The sequence below is a fragment of the Ranitomeya variabilis genome, chromosome 3, assembly GCF_051348905.1.
Source record: "Ranitomeya variabilis isolate aRanVar5 chromosome 3, aRanVar5.hap1, whole genome shotgun sequence".
Taxonomy (NCBI): domain Eukaryota; kingdom Metazoa; phylum Chordata; class Amphibia; order Anura; family Dendrobatidae; genus Ranitomeya; species Ranitomeya variabilis.
In genome coordinates, this window is record NC_135234.1 from 609,006,858 (window position 1) to 609,032,329 (window position 25,472).

A 25,472-nucleotide genomic window follows, 5' to 3' on the forward strand; every position below is an offset into this window, starting at 1 on the left:
TCTGATTTGGTTTTTCCCCGGCGTATAACTCTATTGTTTGTGTGAGTATATTTGTTTGATTAGTATTTTCCTTTATCCCTGTTCATATTACCTTGTTAGTCTGGTTGGTGTATTAAAGTACACTACTACTCCCCTCTTCCCTGGGTGCGGGAGGGGTACAGACTGAGGGCAGATTCAGGAGCTAAGGCAAAGTATGTGGCCCCGTCGTCTTCACCATCAGAAGTAATCTGGAGAACAGGGAAAGCTATGGTGCCACTAGCATTAGAAACAGGGAAGGAGCCCCTGGTCGTGGGATACCTGATAACAGTGTTGTGACACCCGGGGCTCTTGTGTGGTTGTTAGGACACGTGAGCCCTGTGCCCAATCGGCGCTGGCGTTACTCTCCCCACCTTTGTACGTATACATAATCAAGATGAAGTGACATCTGTGGCTGGCCGCTCACTTCCTCTTGATTAATAATACTTCCATAGGCGGGGACACTAATGCCAGCGCTGACTTGGCCCAGGTCTCACATGTCATAACGACAACAGGTGAGCCCCGTGAACGCGAGTGCTGACACCGATGGAACAGCATCGGCACGGGAGCTGAGTATACAATGGGGAAAATACGTATTTGATACACTATCAATTTTGCAAGTTTTCCCACCTACAAAGAATGGAGAGGTCTGTAATTTTTATTGTAGGTACACTTCAACTGTGAGAGACAGGATCTAAAAATAAAAAACATAAAATCACATTGCATGATTGTTACATACTTATTTTGCTTTTTATTGCATGAAATAAGTATTTGATACAATAAAAATTAGAGAGGTCAGCCGCTTTCTGAAGTTCTTGACCAGGTTTGAACACACTGCAGCAGGGATTTTGGCCAACTCCTCCATACAGATCTTCTCCAGATCTTTCAGATTTTGGGGCTGTCGCTAGGCAACATTGAGTTTCAGCTCCCTTCAAAGATTTTCTATTGGGTTCAGATCTGAAGACTGGCTGGGCCACTCCAGGACTTTGAAATGCTTCTTACGGAGCCACTCCTTAGTTGCCCTGGCTGTATGTTTCAGGTCGCTTTCATGCTGGAAGACTCAGCCACGACCCATCTTTAATGCTCTTGCTGAGGGAAGGATATTGTTGGCCAAAATCCCCTGATACATGACCCCATCCATCCTCCCTTCAATAAGGTGCAGTCATCCTGTCCCCTTTGCAGAAAAGCACCCCCAAAGTATGATGTTTCCCCCACCATGCTTCACAATTAGGACGGTGTTTTTGGGGCGGTACTCCATCCTTCTTCCTCCAAACTCGGCGAGAGGAGTTGGTACCAAAACGTTCTATTTTGGTCTCATCTGACAACATGACCTTCTCCCATTTCCCCTCTGGATCATGCAGATAGTCATGGCGAACTTTAAACAGGCCTGGACATGTGCTGGCGTGAGCAGGGGGACCTTACCTGCCCTACAGGATTTTAATCAATGACGGCGTAGTGTGTTACTAACTGTAATGTTTGAGACTGTGGTGCCAGCTCTCTTCAGATCATTGAGCAGGTCCTCCCGTGTAGTTCTGGGCTGATGCCTGACCTTTCTCAGAATCGTCTTTACCCCACGAGGCAAGATACTGCATGGAGCCCCAGACCGAGGAAGATTGACAGTCATCTTGGGTTTCTTCCATTTTCTAATAATTGGGCCAACAGTTGTTGCCTTCTCACCAAGCTGCTTGCCTATTGTCCTGTAGCCCATCCAAGCTTTGTGCAGGTCTACAATTCTGTCCCTGGTATCATTAGACAGCTCTTTGGTTTTAGCCATGGTGGAAAGGTGGGAGTATAACTGAGTGTCTGAACAGGTGTCTTTTATGCAGGTAACAATTTCAAACAGGTGCAATTACTACAGGTAATGAGTACAAAGTAGGAGGACTTCTTCCAAAAAACAAATTAACAGGTCTGTGAGAGCCAGAATTCTTGCTTGATCAAATAATTAAATTGCATAAAATCCGTAAAAATCATACAATGTGATTTTCTGGATTTCTTTTTTTTAAGATTCTATCTTTCACAGTTGAAGTGTACCTACGATAAACATTACAGACCTCTCCATACTTACCGTATTTTCCGGCATATAAGACGACCCCCCAACTTTTCCAGTTAAAATATGAAATCTTCTTAAAAGTCGGGGGTCTTCTTATATGCCGTATGTCGTCTTATAGGGCCGGTGACTAATGTGCCTTTTGGGGTGGGGAGTGGTCCCCATGACGAAGGGAGGGGGCGACTCACAGGAAAGTGTGAGTGGAGTAGCAGCCCCCTATTACCTCATTGCGGCAGCGTGGGGGTCTCTGTGCTGGGGAGCGGCGGCTCCTCATTGCGGCAGCATAGTGTTTCTGTGCTGGGCGCGGCAGCTCCTCTTCGTGCTGTGGGGCGGTGCATCTTCTTGCAGCGTCGGGGCTCCTCCGGCATCTCCTCAAAGCCCGGAGGCACCGGCACCTCCATTGCTGTGATGAGGTGGCCTCCGGGAAAATGGCTGCTGGGGGCGGCGCATGCTCAGATTCAGATCTCGTCTCCCGAGATCTCGGGACGAGATCTGAATCTGAGCATGCGCCGCCCCCAGCGGCCATTTTCCCGGAGGCCACCGCATAACAGCAATGGAGGTGCCGGTGCCTCCGGGCTTTGAGGAGATGCCGGAGGAGCCCCGACGCTGCAAGAAGATGCACCGCCCCACAGCACAGAGCCCCCACGGCACGAAGAGGAGCTGCCGCTCCCAGCACAGAAACCATATGCTGCCGCAATGAGGAGCCGCCGCTCCCCAGCACAGAGACCCCCACGCTGCCGCAATGAGGTAATATGGGGCTGCTACTCCACTCACACTTTCCTGTGAGTCGCCCCCTCCCTTCGTCATCGGGACCACTCCCCACCCCACCCACCATATGCACATTTGTCTGTACCTGGCGTATAAGACGAGCCCCAACTTTTAAGAAGTTTTTGAGGGGTTAAAAAGTCGTCTTATACGCCGGAAAATACGGTATTTTCCTCAATGTTTTCATTTTCTTTAAGTGGACAACCCCTTTAAGGAAGCACTGCAAACATTTATTTTCCAATCCCTTTGATATGTCTGCAATGCAGGGTATATGAACATGTTAAGTATTTGCAGTAGAAATTTCTGCCTTATAAACCCATGTTTTGGCAGAAAAAACGTAGCATTATTTATTTAATCGCTTACATAATGTCATTGATTCCACAGCGCTTTACCGACATCACCATTGTTGCTCACAATCTAGATTGTAAAGCAGCAGTGCTAGCCACTGAGCCACCGTGCTGCGCATCTGCACAAAATCTGTGCATTTTTGGACTCTTTTTCTGCATGCCTTTTTCTGCATTTTTCCCTATTCATTTGAAAGGGTGGAAAATGCGGAAAGAATTGACATGCAGCAAAATTGGAACTGCTTCAAATCTGCAAGGAAAAAATAAGCAGCGTGTGCATGAGATTTCAGAAATCTCATTCATTTTGCTGGTACTGTAAACACCAATCGCTCTCTTCCCCGATTGCCAGTGTCACTCCTGATCTCTTCTGGGTCACGTGAACCCTCATCTTATTAACGGCCCACACAGCATCCATCTGTGTAGAGTGATGCAGTATGCACCAATGTAAGACTATGGAATCTCGCAAAGATGCGCCATACAATTACATGACGAAGGCGACTTCCTGTCCACAAATAAACCCTATGCACGTCTACGTGTATGATCTAAGGACATGTGATCCAGAAGAAAACAGGAGTGATGCTGGAAATTAGAGATAACTGTGATTGGTATTTTAAGACACCTACACTATATTAGACATATTTGGAAAGGAATTGGGGAATAAAAGGTGCCCTCTTTCTAAAGGAGTCCCTGGCCCTTATAGAAAAGCTGTGGCGTCACCCGCCCGCCATGCCCCCAGCTTGCCTCAGCCCTGCACATTTTATCGGAGCTGGGAGAAACTGGCGTGAAAGCACCAAAAGTCACTTAATTTTGCTGCAACTCTGACTTGCACCTACATTTTGTGATTTTCAAAGCTTTTATGCCAGAATTCTAACTTGAAATGTTTTTCCCTATCCATTCGTTGTGACAAAGGAGGAATGGGGGCCTGAAGAAAATGGATGGCCACATTGGCAATGTTTTTCTTTTTTTTTTTCAACACCGAATTACCTAAAGTTAAAAAAAAAATCAGAACTCACTGGGGCTTTCTATGTCCTGTGTGGTGATACCATATTCCACAAAGTCAGAATTGCACATGGAAATACATCCACAAAGAACGTGTACCTTACACTTTATTATAGGAAAATGTATCTCACTGCATGAAGAATAAAGCCCTTCTTGTTCCACAGGTGCAGTGTTACATGGAATACACCTTCAATGTTCTCGCCTCATATTGGATCCGAAGCTGTGTTACGTTGTCTGCTTATACCAGCAGTTAAGATTAATAAGTAATAAAACCACTATCTGTGTTGCAAGAAGGTTTCCAAAGGAGAAGAGATTGAAAGCCTGAAGAATGCAGATGACAGACATGACACCATCACATAAAATGACTATCTTGTCCACAACCCTGGTTTACAGAGCTGACCTCTCTCTTTATGAGGCCGTACAGCTGAGGTCTTTATTCTTCTTCATAACAATGAAGACATCTTCCAAGCCAGCTTGGGCCTGAGATGTGCTGCAGGCAGGCTGGCTCAGGAAAGAAGTGAGTATAGAAGGGGGAATCTGCTGCTTCTATAACCACTCCCTTGTGTCTCTGTGGAGTATTTGATGGCAGCTTTCCATGCAATATTCCTTTGGGCTTTATTCTATAGCTATATGTGTATCTGTGCAGCTATCGGTAAGTGATTTTAATATGCACAATGGACTTCATGGATGAAAACTATCCTTGTTTCCCAGCAATAAGCAGGTAAGGAATACTGGCCTATTGCAGCACACTGCTATAAGAACTCCCTCAGGCCTCATTCACACGTCTCTTTCAGGGACACCACATGTCCCCACTATTACCTATGTATCGAGTGATGTGTTTCCCGCAGCACAGATGACCCGGCCCAATACAAATCTAAATCACAAACACAGAAAGGATCCGTGTTTAACAGTGCAAACTATAGGAGAAGCTTAGTAATTTCTTTCCTTATCCATCTGTGAAAAACACTGATGATAAAAACGGACACTGTGACACATTAATGCAAAACACTGATGACACCGGTACCATGTTTTCACGGATGTGTGAATGAGACCTTACTCATATCTGAACAAACTAAAATGAAACACCTGTCACCAGCATCATGCTGCCTGTACCAAGGGAAGCATGAATCAGACCCTGGCTGTGTCACTGTAGCCAGGAACGTTACCGCGGTTCCGAAAAACATATGGAGTGTGGACTTTAAGGAGAAACGTAACTAATCCGGCGCAGTTGCCGGCTTCTCCCTGCCTCATTATAGATGATCAACCAGTCTCTCTTGTGTGCGTCCACACAGATAGATCTGTCAATCACATGGAGAGGGGCAGAGAGCAGTTGGGGTTGTGCCAGTGTAGTTATGTCTCTATAGTCACCGGATGGCTTCTCAAACTATATGGGCCTGATACATTTGTGCTTTTTTTCAGTCACTTGTGCTTTTTTTTAAGTCACTTTCCTTTTTTTTTTTGTCTTGCAGTATTTGTTGATAATTTTTGTGCCAAAATGGCGTATGTGGTTAATGAAGTTTACACAAAATAAAAACACAGGAGAACACACAATACATAGACTTTAAAAAGGTGCAAATTAAGGAATGCTCTTTTAAGAAGGAAAAAACATAAATCATCTGATTTTGTTTGCACCACTAAAACAATAAAAACAACTGGACAAGTTGGATATCGCTGTAATTGTATTGATGAGGAGAATCATAATACGAGGTCATTTACACCATAAAGTGTACACTATAAAAACAATTCCAAAAAAAAGTCAAAATTGTGTTTTTTTTTTCCCCACAATTTCACAGCACTTGGAATTGTTTTCCCTGCTTTACAAGCCCTTATATGTCTATGTGGACAGAAAAAAAAGGGTTATGGTTCTGGGAAGAAGGGGAGGAAAAAAAAAGGAAACGTGAAAAAAGTAAATCTGTACCATCGTGAAGGGGTTAAGAGTGTGTTGAGGCGCATTGCATTCACTCCTGAATTGCCAGAACGGATGATCATACAAGTAAAAACTCCATAATTTTAAAGGGAGTCTGTCAGCAGGATTACGTTATGAAATCTGAGATTAGCATGATGTAAAGGCTAAGACCCTGAATCCAGTGGTGAGCTGCCTACTGGCTGTGTGTTGCTGTTTCAATAAAATTAGTATTTTCTTAGGAGATTATCACTGCAGGACTAGGTGTGCCTCATAGTCAACTGCCCTGTGTAGCACATGCCACCGTTGATTGGCAGTATCTTGTGTATATTGAGTGACACAAAGCTGACAATAATGTGTGTGTGTGGTGTACTTGATTTTCAGCAGAGAAAACAAGCATTGTATAAAAATGACAGAATGCAGACTAGCAAGTGACACGTCACTGGAATCAGGGTATCAGTTCCTACATCATATACTGTAGCTCTCAGATAACATAGCAAAAACCTGCTGAAAAATTCCTTTTAACCGACATATTATGGACTAAAAAATTTGGATCAAACGAACAACATGAGTTAACATTTGTGTCAAGTGAAGTTTATGTCCTAAAGGGAAATGATCTTTGTTTGATCCAAACATCTGCACCAAAATTAGTGACTTTAGCACATCCAGTCTAAGGGGTTGTCCTATGATTAAATGTCACAGTTTTAAATTAAAACCATTCTTTTAAAAGCCGCTATGAGGATGATGTTCTTACTTCATTTCAGCAGCATGACTAACAATTACGGCGCTGGCAGGTGTTAGATCTTGAGCAGTGCTGTAAATGTTTGGTGCAGACTCAGGAGCTGACCAGTGTCAGCTGTGACAGGTGACAATAGCTATGATCAGAGTTAGTGTTCGACTGTTTCTGTCAGCCCCATAGACACTAAAGGGAGCAAGGCAGTGATTGTGATCCCTGTTCTAGTGAATATGTAGTCAGCAGAGGCGTAGCTAGGGTTTTGGTTTAGGGGAGACGAAGTTTCTGAGTTGGCCCCTGTGGAGACACAAGGGGGTCGGCGGGCACCCCGTTCCGCCGGCCGAAACCACATGGAGCAGGGACCATCCCACCGAATGCCTGCTCTTCTTTTAACGTGGGCATAACGCTACTCAGCCAACACAGGGTGAAGGTGAAACTGTGGCAATGCTTTATTGAACCACAAAACAGGCAGATAACACCTAGAACAGTCCCAGCAAAATACCCCAAGATGGTGCACATTACAGAGTCTCACCCTTCCGCTGACTCGCTGGGATAATGGCAGATGTTACTTCAGAGCTTCCAAGGTCAACTACCCCACCTGTGGCACGCACAGAGTGAAGGTAACGACAATCTTAGCAAGTTGAAAGTCCATTCAGGAATAAGGCCAGTTGACCTGAGGGTCACAACCTGGCTTCTCCAAAAATCTCCATGGAGCCAGGTGACCTGTGGGTCTCAATCCTGGCTTTCTCCAAACGTATCCATGGTTCAACGATGGTCAATGGAACAGATCTGTATTCTTCCAGCCGGGGCCGAAGTCCCCAAAGCTGGCATCCTGTAGAATAATCTGTGTTCTTCCTGATGGAGCCATAATGCCCCTGGGTGTTAGGATGTCTTGGCTAAATCTCTGGCTGTCTCTGTCTATACAGAGGCATGTAACCTATTTTTATACTTAACAAGTGTCCTTCATTCAGTATTTACAAAAAGTGTAAGAATGGAGATGAGTAGCATTACTTGATCTATTTGCATAGTTTTTCCTCTATTGTTTTCGAAGTCAACAAACTATTTGGTCTACAAAATACATAATATCAGTAAACATCACTAGTCATCAAGGATAAGAGCACAATATGTTATATCAAATGTCCGCTTACAAGTCACTATTACAGGCTTACAAAAGCAAAAGTCTGTTTTCTTGACCAACCAGAAATCAACAGGACGTTCTCTCTAATGGAATCGTTCACTTTTCACATCTTTTTCATCTGGCTCAGACCGACATGACAACTTCTTCCAGCTAGGACTCAGCTGCAGACATTACAACAAAGACACATTTCACGTCTTATATTTTCAGCACTGTTCCCAATGGAACTATTCCCAACCTGCACAACTTCATCATCCTGCTGATACCCCAATACTGAGCTGCTGCTGCCGTATGTGTCCCTATTACTGCACCTGCTGTGTGGTTCTCTGTGCCCTCAAAATTCTAAAGCAACCCTCTAGAACAGTGCTCCCCAACTGCGGTCCTCAAGAGCCACCAAAAGGTCATGTTTTCAGGATTTCCTTAGTATTACATAGGTGATACTTGCATCAGCTGGACGACCAAGAACCCCATCACCTGTGTAATACTAAGGAAACCCTGAAAACATGATCTGTTGGTGGCTCTTGAGGGCCGGAGTTGGGGAACACTGCTCTAGAATATAGAAATTGCGGATGCAAGTTCCCTAGAAAACAGTGCCCACATTTTGCCTCCTAGAAAGTAATAATGCCCTGTGTGTGCCCCTTTAACAATCACAATAACTTGAGTTCCAATTAACCCCTTCACCCCCAAGGGTGGTTTGCACGTTAATGACCAGGCCAATTTTTACAATTCAGACCACTGTCCCTTTATGAGGTTATAACTCTGGAACGCTTCAACGGATCTTGGCGATTCTGACATTCTTTTCTCGTGACATATTGTACTTCATGACAGTGGTAAAATTTCTTCGATATAACTTGCGTTTATTTGTGAAAAAAATGGATATTTGGCGAAAATTTTGAAAATTTCGCAATTTTCCAACTTTGAATTTTTATGCCCTTAAATCACAGACATATGTCACGCAAAATACTTAATAAGTAACATTTCCCACATGTCTACTTTACATTAGCACACTTTTGGAACCAAATTTTTTTTTCTTAGGGAGTTATAAGGGTTAAAAGTTGACCAGAAATTTCTCATTTTTACAACAACATTTTTTTTTAGGGACCACATCTCATTTGAAGTCATTTTGAGGGGTCTATATGACAGAAAATACCCAAATGTGACACCATTCTAAAGACTGCACCCCTCAAGGTGCTCAAAACCACATTCAAGAAATTTATTAACCCTTCAGGTGTTTCACAGGAATTTTTGGAATGTTTAAATAAAAATGAACATTTAACTTTTTTTCACACAAAATTTATTTCAGCTCCAATTTGTTTTATTTTACCAAGGGTAACAGGAGAAAATGGACACCAAAAGTTGTTGTACAATTTGTCCTGAGTACGCTGATACCCCATATGTGGGGGTGAACCACTGTTTGGGCGCATGGCAGAGCTCAGAAGGAAAGGAGCGCCATTTGACTTTTCAATGCAAAATTGACTGGAATTGACATGGGACGCCATGTTGCGTTTGGAGAGCCCCTGATGTGCCTAAACATTGAAACCCCCCACAAGTGACACCATTTTGGAAAGTAGACCCCCTAAGGAACTTATCTAGATGTGTGGTGAGCACTTTGACCCAACAAGTGCTTCACAGAAGTTTATAATGCAGAGCCGTAAAAATAAAAAATCATATTTTTTCACAAAAATGATCTTTTCGCCCCCATTTTTTTATTTTCCCAAGGGTAAGAGAAGAAATTAGACCACAAAAGTTGTTGTGCAATTTGTCCTGAGTACGACGATACCCCATATGTGGGTGTAAACCATTGTTTGGGCGCAGGGCAGAGCTCGGAAAGGAAGGAGCGCCATTTGACTTTTCAATGAAAAATTGACTGGAATTAAGATGGGACGCCATGTTGCGTTTGGAGAGCCCCTGATGTGCCTAAACATTGAAACCCCCCACAAGTGACACCATTTTGGAAAGTAGACCCCTTAAGGAACTTATCTAGATGTGTGTTGAGCACTTTGACCCAACAAGTGCTTCACAGAAGTTTATAATGCAGAGCCGTAAAAATAAAAAATCATATTTTTTCACAAAAATGATCTTTTCGCCCCCATTTTTTTATTTTCCCAAGGGTAAGAAAAGAAATTAGACCACAAAAGTTGTGCAATTTGTCCTGAGTACGACGATACCCCATATGTGGGGGTAAACCACTGTTTGGGCGCATAGCAGAGCTCGGAAGGGAAGGAGCGCTATTTTACTTTTCAATGCAAAATTGACTGGAATTAAGATGGGACGCCATGTTGCGTTTGGAGAGCCCCTGATGTGCCTAAACATTAAAACCCCCCACAAGTGACACCATTTTGGAAAGTAGACCCCCTAAGGAACTTATCTAGATGTGTTGTTAGAACTTTGAACCCCCAAGTGTTTCACTACAGTTTATAACGCAGAGCCGTGAAAATAAAAATTCCTCTTTTTTTTCACAGAGATGATTTTTTAGCCCCCAGCTTTGTATTTTTACAAGGGTAACATAATAAATTGGCCCCCAAAAGTTGTTGTCCAATTTGTCCTGAGTACGCTGATACCCCATATGTGGGGGGGAACCACTGTTTGGGCGCATGGCAGAGCTCGGAAGGGAAGGAGCGCCATTTGGAATGCAGACTTAAATGGATTGGTCTGCAGGCGTCACGTTGCATTTGCAGAGCCCCTGATGTACCCAAACAGTAGAAACCCCCCACAAGTGACCCCAAATTGGAAACTAGACCTCCCAAGGAACTTATCTAGATGTGTTGTGAGAACTTTGAACCCCAAGTGTTTCACTACAGTTTATAACGCAGAGCCGTGAAAATAAAAATTATTATTTTTTTCACAAAAATGATTTTTTAGCCCCCCGTTTTGTATTTTCACAAGGGTAACAGGACAAATTGGACCTCAAAAGTTGTTGTCCAATTTGTCCTGTGTACGCTGATACCCCATATGTGGGGGTAAACCACTGTTTGGGCGCATGGCAGAGCTCGGAAGGGAAGGAGCGCCGTTTGGAATGCAGACTGTCATGATTCCCAATGGCAGGGAAACATCAGAACACAAAAATAACGGACGAGCTCTGGGTGATGGAATCTCGAGCTGACCGTGAGCTAAATCTACCACACAACTAATAGTAGCCAGGGAGCATACCTACGACTTCCTAGATGCCACGCGCCAGCCGGAGGACTAACTACGCCTGGTAGAGGAAGGAACAGACCTGGCTTACCTCTAGGGAAATACCCCAAAAGATGATAGCAGCCCCCCACATGTAATAACGGTGAGTTAAGGGGAAAAGACATACACAGTATGAAAGTAGATTTAGCAAAGAGAGGTCCACTTACTAGATAGCAGAAGGATACAAAAGAGGACTTCACGGTCAACTGAAAACCCTTTCAAAAAACCATCCTGAAATTACTTTAAGACTCCTGTGTCAACTCATGACACAGGAGTGGCAATTTCAGCCCGCAAGAGCTTCCAGCTACAGAGAATAACAAAAACTGCAAACTGGACAAAAGATACAAAACAAAAGGACAAAGTCCACTTAGCTGATCAGCAGACTAGTAGCAGGAACATGCAACCGAAGGCTCTGGTTACAATGATGACCGGCCAGGAAATGACTGAAGAGCAAGGCTAAATAGGAAACTCCCAAACACTGATGGGAGCAGGTGAACTGAGACAGCAAAGGACACACAAGTCACCAGTACCACCAGCAACCACCAGGGGAGCCCAAAAAGTGATTCACAACAGTACCCCCCCCTTAAGGAGGGGGCACCGAACCCTCACGAGAACCGCCAGGGCGATCTGGATGAGCCCTATGAAAGGCACGAACCAAATCCGAGGCATGAACATCAGAGGCAGTTACCCAAGAATTATCTTCCTGACCATAGCCCTTCCATTTAACCAGATATTGAAGTCTCCGTCTGGAAATACGGGAATCCAAGATCTTTTCTACAACGTACTCCAATTCACCCTCCACCAGCACAGGAGCAGGAGGCTCAGTAGAAGGAACCACCGGTACCTCATACCTCCGCAACAACGACCGATGGAATACATTATGGATAGCGAAAGATGCCGGGAGGTCCAAACGAAAGGACACAGGGTTAAGTATCTCCAAAATCCTATAAGGACCGATGAACCGAGGCTTAAACTTAGGAGAAGAAACCCTCATAGGGACAAAACGGGAAGACAACCACACCAAGTCCCCAACACGAAGGCGAGGACCAACACGACGACGGCGGTTAGCAAACTGCTGAGTCCTCTCCTGGGACAACTTCAAATTGGCCACCACTTGTCCCCAAATCTGATGCAACCTATCCACCACCGCATCCACTCCAGGACAATCCGAAGATTCCACCTGACCAGATGAAAAACGAGGATGAAACCCTGAATTGCAAAAGAAAGGAGAAACCAAAGTGGCAGAACTAGCCCGATTATTAAGAGCAAATTCTGCCAACGGCAAAAAGGCAACCCAGTCATCCTGATCCGCAGACACAAAACACCTCAAATAAGTCTCCAAAGGTTGATTAGTTCGCTCCGTCTGGCCATTAGTCTGAGGATGGAATGCAGACGAAAAAGACAAATCAATGCCCAACCTGGCACAGAATGCCCGCCAAAATCTAGACACGAACTGGGTTCCCCTGTCAGAAACGATGTTTTCCGGAATACCATGCAAGCGAACCACATTTTGAAAAAATAGAGGGACCAACTCAGATGAGGAAGGCAACTTAGGCAATGGTACCAAATGAACCATTTTAGAAAAACGGTCACACACCACCCAGATGACAGACATCTTCTGAGAAACAGGGAGATCAGAAATAAAGTCCATAGAGATGTGCGTCCAAGGCCTCTTCGGAACAGGCAAGGGCAACAATAACCCACTAGCCCTAGAACAACAAGGCTTGGCCCGAGCACACACATCACAAGACTGCACAAAAACACGCACATCCCGAGACAGGGAAGGCCACCAAAAGGATCTAGCCACCAAATCTCTGGTACCAAAAATTCCAGGATGACCTGCCAGCGAAGAAGAATGAACTTCCGAGATGACTCTACTGGTCCAATCATCAGGAACAAACAGTCTACCAGGCGGACAACGATCAGGTCTATCCGCCTGAAATTCTTGCAAAGCACGTCGCAGATCTGGGGAGACAGCAGACAAAACCACCCCATCCTTAAGGACACCAGCAGGTTCAGAATCCCCAGGAGAGTCAGGCTCAAAACTCCTAGAAAGAGCATCTGCCTTAACATTTTTAGAACCCGGTAAGTATGAAACCACAAAATTAAACCGAGAAAAAAACAACGACCATCGTGCCTGTCTAGGATTCAGGTGCCTGGCAGACTCTAGATAAATCAGATTCTTGTGATCAGTCAAAACTACCACCGGATGTCTGGCACCCTCAAGCCAATGACGCCACTCCTCAAATGCCCACTTCATGGCCAAAAGCTCCCGATTACCAACATCATAGTTTCGCTCGGCGGCCGAAAATTTTCGAGAAAAGAACGCACAAGGTCTCATCACTGAGCAGTCGGAACTTTTCTGCGACAAAACCGCCCCCGCTCCGATCTTGGAAGCATCGACCTCAACCTGAAAGGGAAGAGAAACATCAGGCTGGCGCAACACAGGGGCAGACAAAAAGCGGCGCTTAAGCTCCCGAAAGGCCTCCACAGCAGCAGGGGACCAATTGGCAACATCAGCACCCTTTTTGGTCAAATCCGTCAGAGGTTTAGCAACGCCAGAAAAACCAGTTATAAATCGACGATAAAAATTAGCAAAGCCCAAGAATCTCTGAAGACTCTTAAGAGAAGTAGGCTGCGTCCAGTCACAAATAGCACGAACCTTGACAGGGTCCATCTCAATAGAAGAAGGGGAAAAAATGTACCCCAAAAAGGAAATCTTTTGAACCCCAAAAACACACTTTGAACCCTTTACACACAAAGAATTCTCCCGCAAAACCTGAAAAACTCTCCTGACCTGTTGAACATGAGACTCCCAGTCATCAGAAAAAATCAAAATATCATCCAATTACACAATCATAAATTTATCCAAATATTCACGGAAAATATCATGCATTAAGGACTGAAAGACTGAAGGTGCATTAGAAAGGCCGAAAGGCATTACTAAATACTCAAAATGGCCCTCAGGCGTATTAAATGCGGTTTTCCACTCGTCCCCCTGCTTAATTCGCACCAAATTATACGCCCCACGAAGATCAATCTTAGAGAACCACTTAGCCCCCCTTATGCGAGCAAACAAATCAGTCAGCAAAGGCAACGGATACTGATATTTGACTGTAATTTTATTCAGGAGTCGATAATCAATACAAGGCCTCAGAGATCCATCCTTTTTAGATACAAAGAAAAAACCAGCTCCTAAAGGAGATGAAGAAGGACGAATATGTCCCTTTTCCAGGGACTCCTTAATATACTCTCGCATAGCAGCATGTTCAGGTACAGATAAGTTAAACAAACGACCCTTTGGAAATTTACTGCCAGGAATCAGATCTATGGCGCAATCACAATCTCTGTGGGGAGGGAGTGAACCAATTTTAGGCTCCTCAAAAATATCACGATAATCAGACAAAAATGCCGGAATCTCAGAGGGAATAGATGACGAAATGGAAACCAAAGGTATGTCCCCATGAGCCCCCCGACATCCCCAGCTTAACACAGACATTGTTTTCCAGTCAAGGACTGGGTTATGAGATTGTAACCATGGTAATCCAAGCACCAAAACATCATGCAAATTGTACAACACAAGGAAGCGAATCACCTCCTGATGGTCTGGAGTCATACGCATAGTCACTTGCGTCCAGAATTGTGGTTTATTACAAGCCAAAGGCGTAGAATCAATACCCTTCAGAGGTATAGGAACTTCCAGAGGCTCTAAATCAAACCCACAGCGCCTGGCAAAGGACCAATCCATAAGACTCAGAGCGGCGCCAGAGTCCACATAGGCATCCACAGTAATAACTGATAAAGAACAAATCAAGGTTACAGACAGAATAAATTTAGACTGTAAAGTGCCAATTGAAATAGACTTGTCAACCTTCCTTGTACGCTTAGAGCATGCTGATATAACATGAGCAGAATCACCACAATAGAAGCATAACCCATTTTTACGCCTATAATTCTGCCGCTCGCTTCTGGACAGAATTCTGTCACATTGCATCTTCTCTGGCATCTCTTCAGAAGATACCGCCAAATGGTGCACGGGTTTGCGCTCCCGCAAACGCCGATCAATCTGAATAGCCATTGTCATGGACTCATTCAGACCTGTGGGCGCAGGGAACCCGACCATAACATCTTTAACGGCATCAGAAAGGCCCTCTCTGAAATTTGCCGCTAGGGCGCACTCATTCCACTGAGTAAGCACAGACCATCTACGAAATTTTTGGCAGTATATCTCAGCTTCATCTTGCCCTTGAGATAGGGCTATCAAAGCTTTTTCAGCTTGAATCTCCAAATTAGGTTCCTCATAAAGCAACCCTAAAGCCAGAAAAAACGCATCCACATTGAGCAACGCAGGATCCCCTGGTGTCAATGAAAATGCTCACTTTTGAGGGTCACCTCGCAGCAAAGAGATTACAATCTTAACCTGCTGGACAGGATCTCCAGAGGAGTGAGGTCTGAAAGAAAGGAACAATTTACAATTATATTTGAAATTCAGGAACCGAGATCTATCTCCGGAAAACACCTCTGGTGTAGGAATTTTAGGTTCAGACATCGGAGTATGTATAACAAAATCTTGTAAATTTTGAACCTTGGTAGCAAGATTATTTAAACCTACAGCCAAACTCTGAGGGTCCATCTTTAAACAGGTGAGATCAGAGCCATTCAAGGATTAGAAGGAGAGAAAGGCAAAGGCTGTAATTAGAGCTGAAATACAACTGATCCAACTATGGAGCAAGCATAGGGGGGGGGGGGGAAAATCTACAGACTTCTTTTTTCTCTCCTTTCTTCTGCCAATAACTTTAACACGGGCCGGTCATACTGTCATGATTCCCAATGGCAGGGAAACATCAGAACACAAAAATAACGGACGAGCTCTGGGTGATGGAATCTCGAGCTGACCGTGAGCTAAATCTACCACACAACTAATAGTAGCCAGGGAGCATACCTACGACTTCCTAGATGCCACGCGCCAGCCGGAGGACTAACTACGCCTGGTAGAGGAAGGAACAGACCTGGCTTACCTCTAGGGAAATACCCCAAAAGATGATAGCAGCCCCCCACATGTAATAACGGTGAGTTAAGGGGAAAAGACATACACAGTATGAAAGTAGATTTAGCAAAGAGAGGTCCACTTACTAGATAGCAGAAGGATACAAAAGAGGACTTCACGGTCAACTGAAAACCCTTTCAAAAAACCATCCTGAAATTACTTTAAGACTCCTGTGTCAACTCATGACACAGGAGTGGCAATTTCAGCCCGCAAGAGCTTCCAGCTACAGAGAATAACAAAAACTGCAAACTGGACAAAAGATACAAAACAAAAGGACAAAGTCCACTTAGCTGATCAGCAGACTAGTAGCAGGAACATGCAACCGAAGGCTCTGGTTACAATGATGACCGGCCAGGAAATGACTGAAGAGCAAGGCTAAATAGGAAACTCCCAAACACTGATGGGAGCAGGTGAACTGAGACAGCAAAGCACACACAAGTCACCAGTACCACCAGCAACCACCAGGGGAGCCCAAAAAGTGATTCACAACAGCAGACTTAGATGGATTGGTCTGCAGGCGTCACGTTGCATTTGCAGAGCCCCTGATGTACCTAAGCAGTAGAAACCCCCAAGTGACCCCATATTGGAAATTAGACCCCCCAAGGAACTTATCTAGATGTGTTGTGAAAACTTTGAACCCCCAAGTGTTTCACTACAGTTTACAACGCAGAGCCGTGAAAATAAAAAATCTTTTTTTTCCCACAAAACTTATTTTTTAGCCCCCAGTTTTGTATTTTCTCAAGGGTAACAGGAGAAATTGGACCCCAAAAGATGTTGTCCAATTTGTCCTGAGTACGCTGATACCCCATATGTTGGGGTAAACCCGTTTGGGTACACGGGAGAGCTCTGAAGGGAAGGAGCACTGTTTTACTTTTTCAACGCAGAATTGTCTGGAATTGAGATCGGATGCCATGTCCCGTTTGGAGAGCCCCTGATGTGCCTAAACAGTGGAAACCCCCCAATTATAACTGAAACCCTAATCCAAACACACCCCTTACCCTAATCCCAACGGTAACCCTAACCACACCCCTAACCCTGACACACCCCTAACCCTAATCCCAACCCTATTCCCAACCATAAATGTAATCCAAACCCTAACTTTAGCCCCAACCCTAACTGTAGCCTTAACCCTAGCCCCAACCCTAACCCTAGCAATAACCCTAGCCCTAGCAATAACCCCAACCCTAGCCCTAACCCTAACCCTAGCAATAACCCTAGCCCTAACCCTAACCCTAATGGGAAAATGGAAATAAATACATTTTTTTTTATTTTTCCCTAACTAAGGGGGTGATGAAGGGGGGTTTGATTTACTTTTATAGCGGGTTATTTAGTGGATTTTTATGATTGGCAGCCGTCACACACTGAAAGACGCTTTTTATTGCAAAAAATATTTTTTGCGTTACCACATTTTGAGAGCTATAATTTTTCCATATTTGAGTCCACAGAGTCATGTGAGTTCTTGTTTTTTGCGGGACGAGTTGACGTTTTTATTGGTAACATTTTCGGGCACATGACATTTTTTTAATCACTTTTTATTCCGATTTTTGTGAGGCAGAATGACCAAAAAACAGCTATTCATGAATTTCTTTTGGGGGAGGCGTTTATACCGTTCCGCGTTTGGTAAAATTGATAAAGCAGTTTTATTCGTCGGGTCAGTACGATTACAGCGATATCTCATTTATATCATTTTTTTATGTTTTGGCACTTTTATACGATAAAAGCTATTTTATAGAAAAAATAATTATTTTGGTATCGCTTTATTCTCAGGACTATAACTTTTTTATTTTATTGCTGATGATGCTGTATGGTGGCTCGTTTTTTGCGGGACAAGATGACGTTTTCAGCGGTACCATGGTTATTTATATCTGTATTTTTGATCGCGTTATTCCACTTTTTGTTCGGCGGTATGGTAATAAAGCGTCGTTTTTTGCCTCGTTTTTTTTTTCTCACGGTGTTTACTGAAGGGGTTAACTAGTGATATAGTTTTATAGGTTGGGTCGTTACGGACGTGGCGATACTAAATATGTGTACTTTTATTGTTTTTTTTTTTATTTAGATAAAGAAATGTATTTATGGGAATATTTTTTTTTTTTTCTTTATTTAGGAATTTATTTTTTATTTATTTTTTTACACATGTGGAAAATTTTTTTTTTTTACATTTTTACTTTGTCCCAGGGGGGGACATCACAGATCGTTGATCTGACAGTGTGCACAGCACTCTGTCAGATCTGCGATCTGCTGTGCAGGGCTGCAGGCTTACCAGCGCCTGCTCTGAGCAGGCACTCGGTAAGGCTACTTTCACATTAGCGTTTTAATCTGCAGCGTTTAATCCGCAAACGCAAGGACACGAACAACGCATGAAAACGCGTGTAAACGCAGCGTTTTTAAAACGCTCACGGTTACCGCATGCGTCATTAAAACGCTGTGTTTACATGCTTTTGCTTGCGTTTTCCATGCGTTTGCGTTTTTTGTGCGCATGTCGCAAAAATTTTCCAGAGAAAAAATCTAGATGTAAGAACCAGCCAATGGGACTACAGAGGGCGTGTATTATGTGAAATCTATATATAGACCCTAGGACAGCTGAAATCTTCAGATTTTGCTCCTGTGTCCTGTGACAAGATGGATCTTCACATGGATAGCTATTACTTCAAACTGGATCTGAGCATCAAGATTTTTCTGGCATGTGCGTTTGCTTGGGAGCAACACCGAAACCGGGAAAGACAGAGAAGGACACGGCGTAGGCGGTTTTGGCAACACCCCATTGTAGAACTGCGTGAGAGCCGTGGTGCATATCACACCCTGTATGGTGAGCTCAATGAGAACCCAGAAAAATTCCCGGAATATACCAGGATGTCACAAGACTCTTTCCGGGATTTGCTTGATCGTGTCCAAGGAGCCATCCGGAGACAGGACACACAGCTCCGTAGAGCCATTCCACCAGAGGAACGTCTCCTGGTTACCTTAAGGTACGTAATAATTCTAAACGAAAGCTACCCAAAATTTTTTGCAGGTCTGATGTTTTTTTGCCTATTTTGTAAATTATTTATTCTTACTACAGATTTCTTGCAACTGGAGAGAGCTTGTCATCCCTTCATTTCCAGTACCGCCTTGGGATTTCCACGCTGTCCGGAATTGTTTTTGAAACCTGCCGGGCTTTATGGACCATTCTCCGTGAGGAATTTATACCCATACCCACGGAGGACATGTGGAAAGAAATTGCTGACAAATTTTGGACTGTTTGTGATTTTCCCAACTGTTTGGTTGCGGTGGATGGGAAGCACATCCGGATTACCAAACCAGCCAGAACGGGATCACAGTTCTTCAACTACAAAAAATATTTTTCAGTAGTTCTTATGGCAATAGCCGATGCGGACTGTCGCTTCATTGCTGTGGACATTGGTTTTTGGCCGTGGCAACGATTCACAGACTTTTAAAACCTCTAATATGGGCCGACGTGTTTATGGCAAAAATTTTAATTTCCCACAGCCACGACCACTCCCCTACACTCAAGGCCCACCGCTGCCATTTGTAATGGTTGGGGATGAGGCCTTTCAGATGAGTGAAAATCTCCTGAAGCCTATTCAAGTCGGGACTTGAACCTCACAAAACGGATCTATAACTACCGAGTAACCAGGGCACGCAGAACAGTAGAGTGTGCCTTTGGGATTATGGTGTCCAAATGGCGCATTCTAGCTACTGCAATAAATCTAAAAATGGAGACAGTGGATGAGGTGGTTAAAGCCTGTGTGGTTCTCCACAATTTCATTCTGGCTAAGGAGCGACCCACCATAGAACTTGATGAACCTGTTGCAAACCCTTTGCCTGATTACCGTCATCACCCGCTGCGGTCAACAGTTGAAGTAGGCCACATGCGGGACCAATTTGCAGCCTTTTTTGATTCTGACATTGGACGTGTGCCATAGCAGGACAATATGGTGTAAAATGTACTGCTGGTTTTGGGTCTGCAAATTTATGTTTGGAATGTTAATGTTTTTTCTAATAAAATAATTGTGATTTACTTTCTTCACCATGTCTCCTATCTATTTCCTTAACAAACCACTTTGGGTTTTTGGGCTTAGGTTCTTGACGTCATTGAGTGCGGTCTTGTTTCACCATTAGCTATTTGCCGCAGACTGTATAGACGATGTCTGTTATTGTCGCAGTAGTTGTCCAGTACTTAACAGCATTATTTGTAAGCCAAAACCAGGAGTGGTAGTTAAATGCTTTTAGTGGTGCATATGTGTTTATTGAACTTTTCCTCACATAGCTCCACTCCAGGTTTAGGCTTACAAATAGTGCTGTAAAATACAGAGCGAATACTGAGAGTGTGACGGCAGCCTATACCACAAATCTATAGTAATCAAGTCAGGTGTCTGAAATAATGAATTTATGATGCTAATTGCTCTTGAATTCATTTTTCATGACACTTGTCCGGGTGAGTATAGATATGTCATGTATGACGTACATTGACCCTTCACTTTGTGTGAAATATGTATATGTACCCATAAGATAAAATGGAGGTAATATAATGCATTTCTAAAATCAGCACGTCAGGGGTCATAAATAATGTTTCTGATAAGACACGACCTGTTGAGTACACTTGTGCTGTGTATTACCACCATTTTGTCTTCTGTGTGCTACCAAAAGTCACGGAGTAAACAGAAAGAACTGTTTTTGGAGAAAATACAAGTGTTTTTTTGAGGGGCAACCTTATATCTCTTAAGCAAACACACACCAAGCTTCAGTGTTCTGTTAATTAAGTACTGTAGGTTGGAGGTGGCCCCCAAAAAAGTGTTTGACGCATTATTTGTTATTGGCGCACGGTGTGTGGTGACGGCGGCGAAATACACAATTAACCAAACCTCATTGGGGCAAAACACAGGTTTATTAAACACAAAAACAAAAAAATTAACTGCGCCTGCTTGGGGTTGAGTGTCGATATTGTGGGGTGTTGAGTTGTGAGGTCTGGCTTATTGTAGCCGACATAGGGGTGGCAGGAGAAGGCGCAATGAAACTGCTGGGGTCAGGATATTCAGGGATAGGGCTAGACACATGAGAGGGCTGAGACACACTGGAAGGGTGAGACAAACCAGACATTACAGACACATTGGGAGGTGAGGGGGGGAGGGATAGCTATGGTTTTTTGTTTTTTTTTGCCTTTCCCCTTCCTTGTTTTGCGCGGGCTCGTTGTCGTGGTGGCAGGGAACGCCAGGGCAGGGTCCGGCAACGGCAGTCTGGTGGTGGTGCCAGGAAACGCCAGGGCAGGGTCCGGCAACGGCAGTCTGGTGGTGGTGCCAGGAAATGCCAGGGCAGGGTCCGGCAACGGCAGTCTGGTGGTGGTGCCAGGAAACGCCAGGGCAGGGTCCGGCAACGGCAGTCTGGTGGTGGTGCCAGGAAAAGCCAGGGCAGGGTCCGGCAATGGCAGTCTTGTAGTGGTGGCGGGGAACGCCAGGCCCCTGCGGCGAAACTCTAGTGGTAGCGGGGAACGCCAGGCCAGGGTCCTGCGGTGGCAGCATGCTGGTGGCAGTGGAGGAGGCCCAAGCAGGAGCAGCAGTTGTCATGGTGGTGGCGGTGGGCTGACCCACTGCACTGGGCATGGTGGTGGTGCTATAATACGGTCCGGCAGTGTTTGGAATGGAGGTGGCCGTGCAGTAGTATGTAGCAGATGTCGGCATTGATGTAAATCGTGACAGTGTGGGCACTGTTGGAAATGCCCCCACTGTCTGCTGAAAATACCGACTCTGCTGCATAGCCTGCACGTAAGCAGCATTGCAGGCCTGCATAACAGTAATCTGGAGCTCAGGACTAAGGTGTTCCGACATGCCCTGTTCTACCTGATTAAAAAAATGATGTGCTGGCCTCTGGAGGTCGGCTTTCACTTGGGCAAGGGCTGTGGTAACCTGGATACGTGTGCTCATATGACTAATGGCAGTATCCAGTCGGTCACCCATCGCCTTTAGTCCCTCATGGAAGACCGAGCTCAAGTGTAAAAACTCGGGCATGAGTGACCTGTCCGCAGCCCTCTGCCGCTGCCGGGAGGAGCCCCTAAAAAATTGGCTAGAGGCAGAGGACTGGGGAAGGGGAACACCTGATGGACCAGCTTCCTGGTCTCCAGGTTGTGTGGCAGGCCCACTTGCTGCAGCGCTGGAGGATGGCTGGGACGGGTCCGTGGCTGACTGATGAAGGACCGCTCCAGAACCTGGGCCAACAGTTGAGCTCCAAGTGCTGCGGAAAAAAAAAAAAAAATTATTACAAAACATTTACAAAAAGATAACTCAACAGTTAGATAAACATTCAGATAGGGAAAGGTCACACTAACACTATTTGTAGTGAATTTTACATCAGAATTTGCAAGCCAGGAGTTCAACAGTAGGAATAAAAGTTTCATAAAACAACATGCTATACTTCTGCATGCATCGACCAGTCCTTGGGGATTAAAAAAACTGATGTAAAATATGAAGAGACGATGGAGGCAATACAAGCCATATCTCTATACAAGCTATTGGTAAGCCAAAACCTGGAGAGGAACTATGTGAGGGAAAGTATTCAAAGAACACGTACCCCACTTCTGCATCTATCAACCACTCATGGTTTTGGATTACAAATACTGATGGGAAATACGAATTGACGACAGAGGACATACAAGCCACCTGTATACTCACCAGGACAAGTGTCAGGAAAAATGAATTGAGGAGCCATTGGCATCCTGAATTCATTATTTCTGACACCTAACTTGCTGAGTATAGATCTGTTGTGCAGGCTGCCGTCACACTCTCAGTATTTGCTCAGTATTTCAAATCAGTATTGGTAAGCCAAAACCTGGAGAGGAACTATGTGAGGGAAAGTATTCAAAGAACACGTACCCCACTTCTACATCTATCAATCACGCAAGGTTTTGGATTAAAAATACTGATTTGAAATAATGACCCCCAAAAAATTGCATTATACACCACTTTTTTTTTTCTTTTTTAACCAATATACTTACGTTCTTCGTGCAAGGACCGGTCTCAAAAACGCAAGGATGCGGTGGTACTTGTATTTGCGTATCCTTGCTGCAGAACCACTTGGAAGCTGGCTCTCTTGGCGCAGGTCCTTGTTGAAGCGGTCCTTCATCGATCTCCAACGTGTTTTCACTTTTGACACTGTTGGCAAAACAAAACATAATAGTTAGGACAATGGTCTTTTGACCATGGTCACACAACTGTATGTGCTGTGAAAAAGTAATGACTTTCTCACATCATACACAGTTGTGTGAGCATGGCCAAGGTATTGACTACATCACACTGCATTGCGATACTTACCAAATGCAGAACGGACCCGAGCCGGGGCATTGGCCCAGCCATCCCACAACGCTGCGGCCACCTCATTCCAAAGCCTCCGGATCGTCACATTGTTGGCGTGCAGTGGATCCCGGGTGTCCCACAATGCGACTCGCTCGTGAACCAGGGAGATGAGGTGTTCATTCTCAATTAGGTCCTCATCCTCCTCTGGAACCTAACAACATAAAGTACATTAATATAGGAGGCGTTCACATACGGAAGACAGAAAACAGAATCAGAGGAATGGCATGAATATTGAAGTAAAAAAAAAACACTGGTGCTGAAGCAAAAGGGAAAGAAAGAGAGAAGTAGAAAGAAATGAAGATTCCAGAATTATAAAGTGAGGATACAATACACATTCAGCCAGCTATACTTACACGATGCCGCCGTGTTGCCCGGCCGTGACTACGCTGCTCCTGCCCAGTCTCCTGCCCAGTCTCTTCCGCTGTAGAAGAAGTGGTCTGAAAAAGGGAAAATATACATTGTCATATGTGTAGATGTGACAGTGAATACTTACCAATCTGAGGAGGTGAATACTCACTTTGCTGACATGTTCCCCTTGTGCAGGCCCAGGCGTTTCCTCATCAGAAGAAGAAGACATTCTGATGTGTGCAGAAAGAAAGGAATGACAGAAATTAGGGCATATAGACACAGATTATAGAAAAGAAATGCATTGGATAGGATATACTCACATAGTTCTGAGGCTTGTTTGCTGCTCCAAGGGGCTGTGGGGCGTCTCGTCTGCAAGGCAGTCTGATGAGTAGTGACCTGCAACTGTCCACACCCTCCCTTTATCACCTTGTATGTGGGGGGTGGCTTATCAGTGTCTAGACATGTTTTTCTCAATTGAGACGCATGCGTCGGCAAACGCATGTACTGAAAAACGCATGCGTTTACATAGACTACAATGCGTTTTTTTGGCGCAAACCTTGCGCAATCAGCCGCATACGTTTCCAGGCGGCAAAATGACGCCTCTAAAAATTACTACATGTTGCATTTCCGCGCCAAGACGCAGACGGCTAGACGACGCATGCGTCGTCAAACGCGGCAAAACGCGAACATAGAAAAACGCATGCGTTGATAATGTTAAAGATAGGAATACACAACGCATGCAGATATTTGCGGAAGAAACGCTGCGGACACAACCGCAAATGTGAAAGCGGCCTTAGCCACCTCCCTCCCTGCAGGACCCGGATGCCGTGGCCATCTTGGATCCGGGACCTGCGGCGAGGAGGGAGGTAGGAGACCCTCGGAGCAACGCGATCACATCGCGTTGCTGCGGGGGTCTCAGGGAAGCCCGCAGGGAGCCCCCTCCCTGCGCGATGCTTCCCTATACCGCCGGTACACCGCGATCATGTTTGATCGCGGTGTGCCGGGGGTTAATGTGCCGGGGGCGGTCCGTGACCGCTCCTGGCACATAGTGCCGGATGTCAGCTGCGATATGCAGCTGACACCCGGCCGCGATCGGCCGCGCTCCCCCCGTGAGCGCGGCCGATCGCGTATGACGTACTATCCCGTCGGTGGTCATACGGGCCCACCCCACCTCGACGGGATAGTACGTCAGATGTCAGAAAGGGGTTAATCATGCCCTGAGTCTCCCCCTTGTACAGCTCTGCTCTATACAGTATGATGCTCTTTTATACACAGAATAAGCCCCCAAACTGTTTGATGGCTCCAACACTGTATGATGGCCCCCTAGATAGCCTCCATATAGTATAATGCACCAAATAGTCCTCAATACAGTATAATGCACTCCGCATAGACTTCTATATAGTATGATGCACTCCCCATAGGCAGACTCCATATTGTATAATACACCCCCCATAGGCAGACTCTACATAGTATATTGCATTCCTCATAGGCATACTTTAGTATAATGCTTTACTCTATATAGTATAATGCTTCCCAATAAGCAAACTCTATAGTATAATGCTTTCCCTATAGGCAGACTCTATAGTACAATGCACCCCCATCGGCAGACTTTATATAAT

General features: G+C 44.8%; 1 protein-coding gene across 1 annotated transcript; it reads right to left on the minus strand.

The window, feature by feature from the left end:
- Window positions 1–4,395: 4,395 nt before the first annotated feature.
- On the minus strand, window positions 4,396–23,993 carry LOC143817746 (uncharacterized). Its single transcript, XM_077299233.1, has 5 exons — window positions 23,859–23,993; window positions 23,464–23,656; window positions 23,148–23,304; window positions 21,631–22,387; window positions 4,396–4,491 (listed from the first exon to the last, which is right to left on the minus strand). Exons 3-5 carry the CDS (start codon window positions 23,273–23,275, stop codon window positions 4,396–4,398), a joined length of 981 nt encoding a protein of 326 aa, XP_077155348.1. The 5' UTR covers window positions 23,276–23,304; window positions 23,464–23,656; window positions 23,859–23,993.
- Window positions 23,994–25,472: the final 1,479 nt, after the last annotated feature.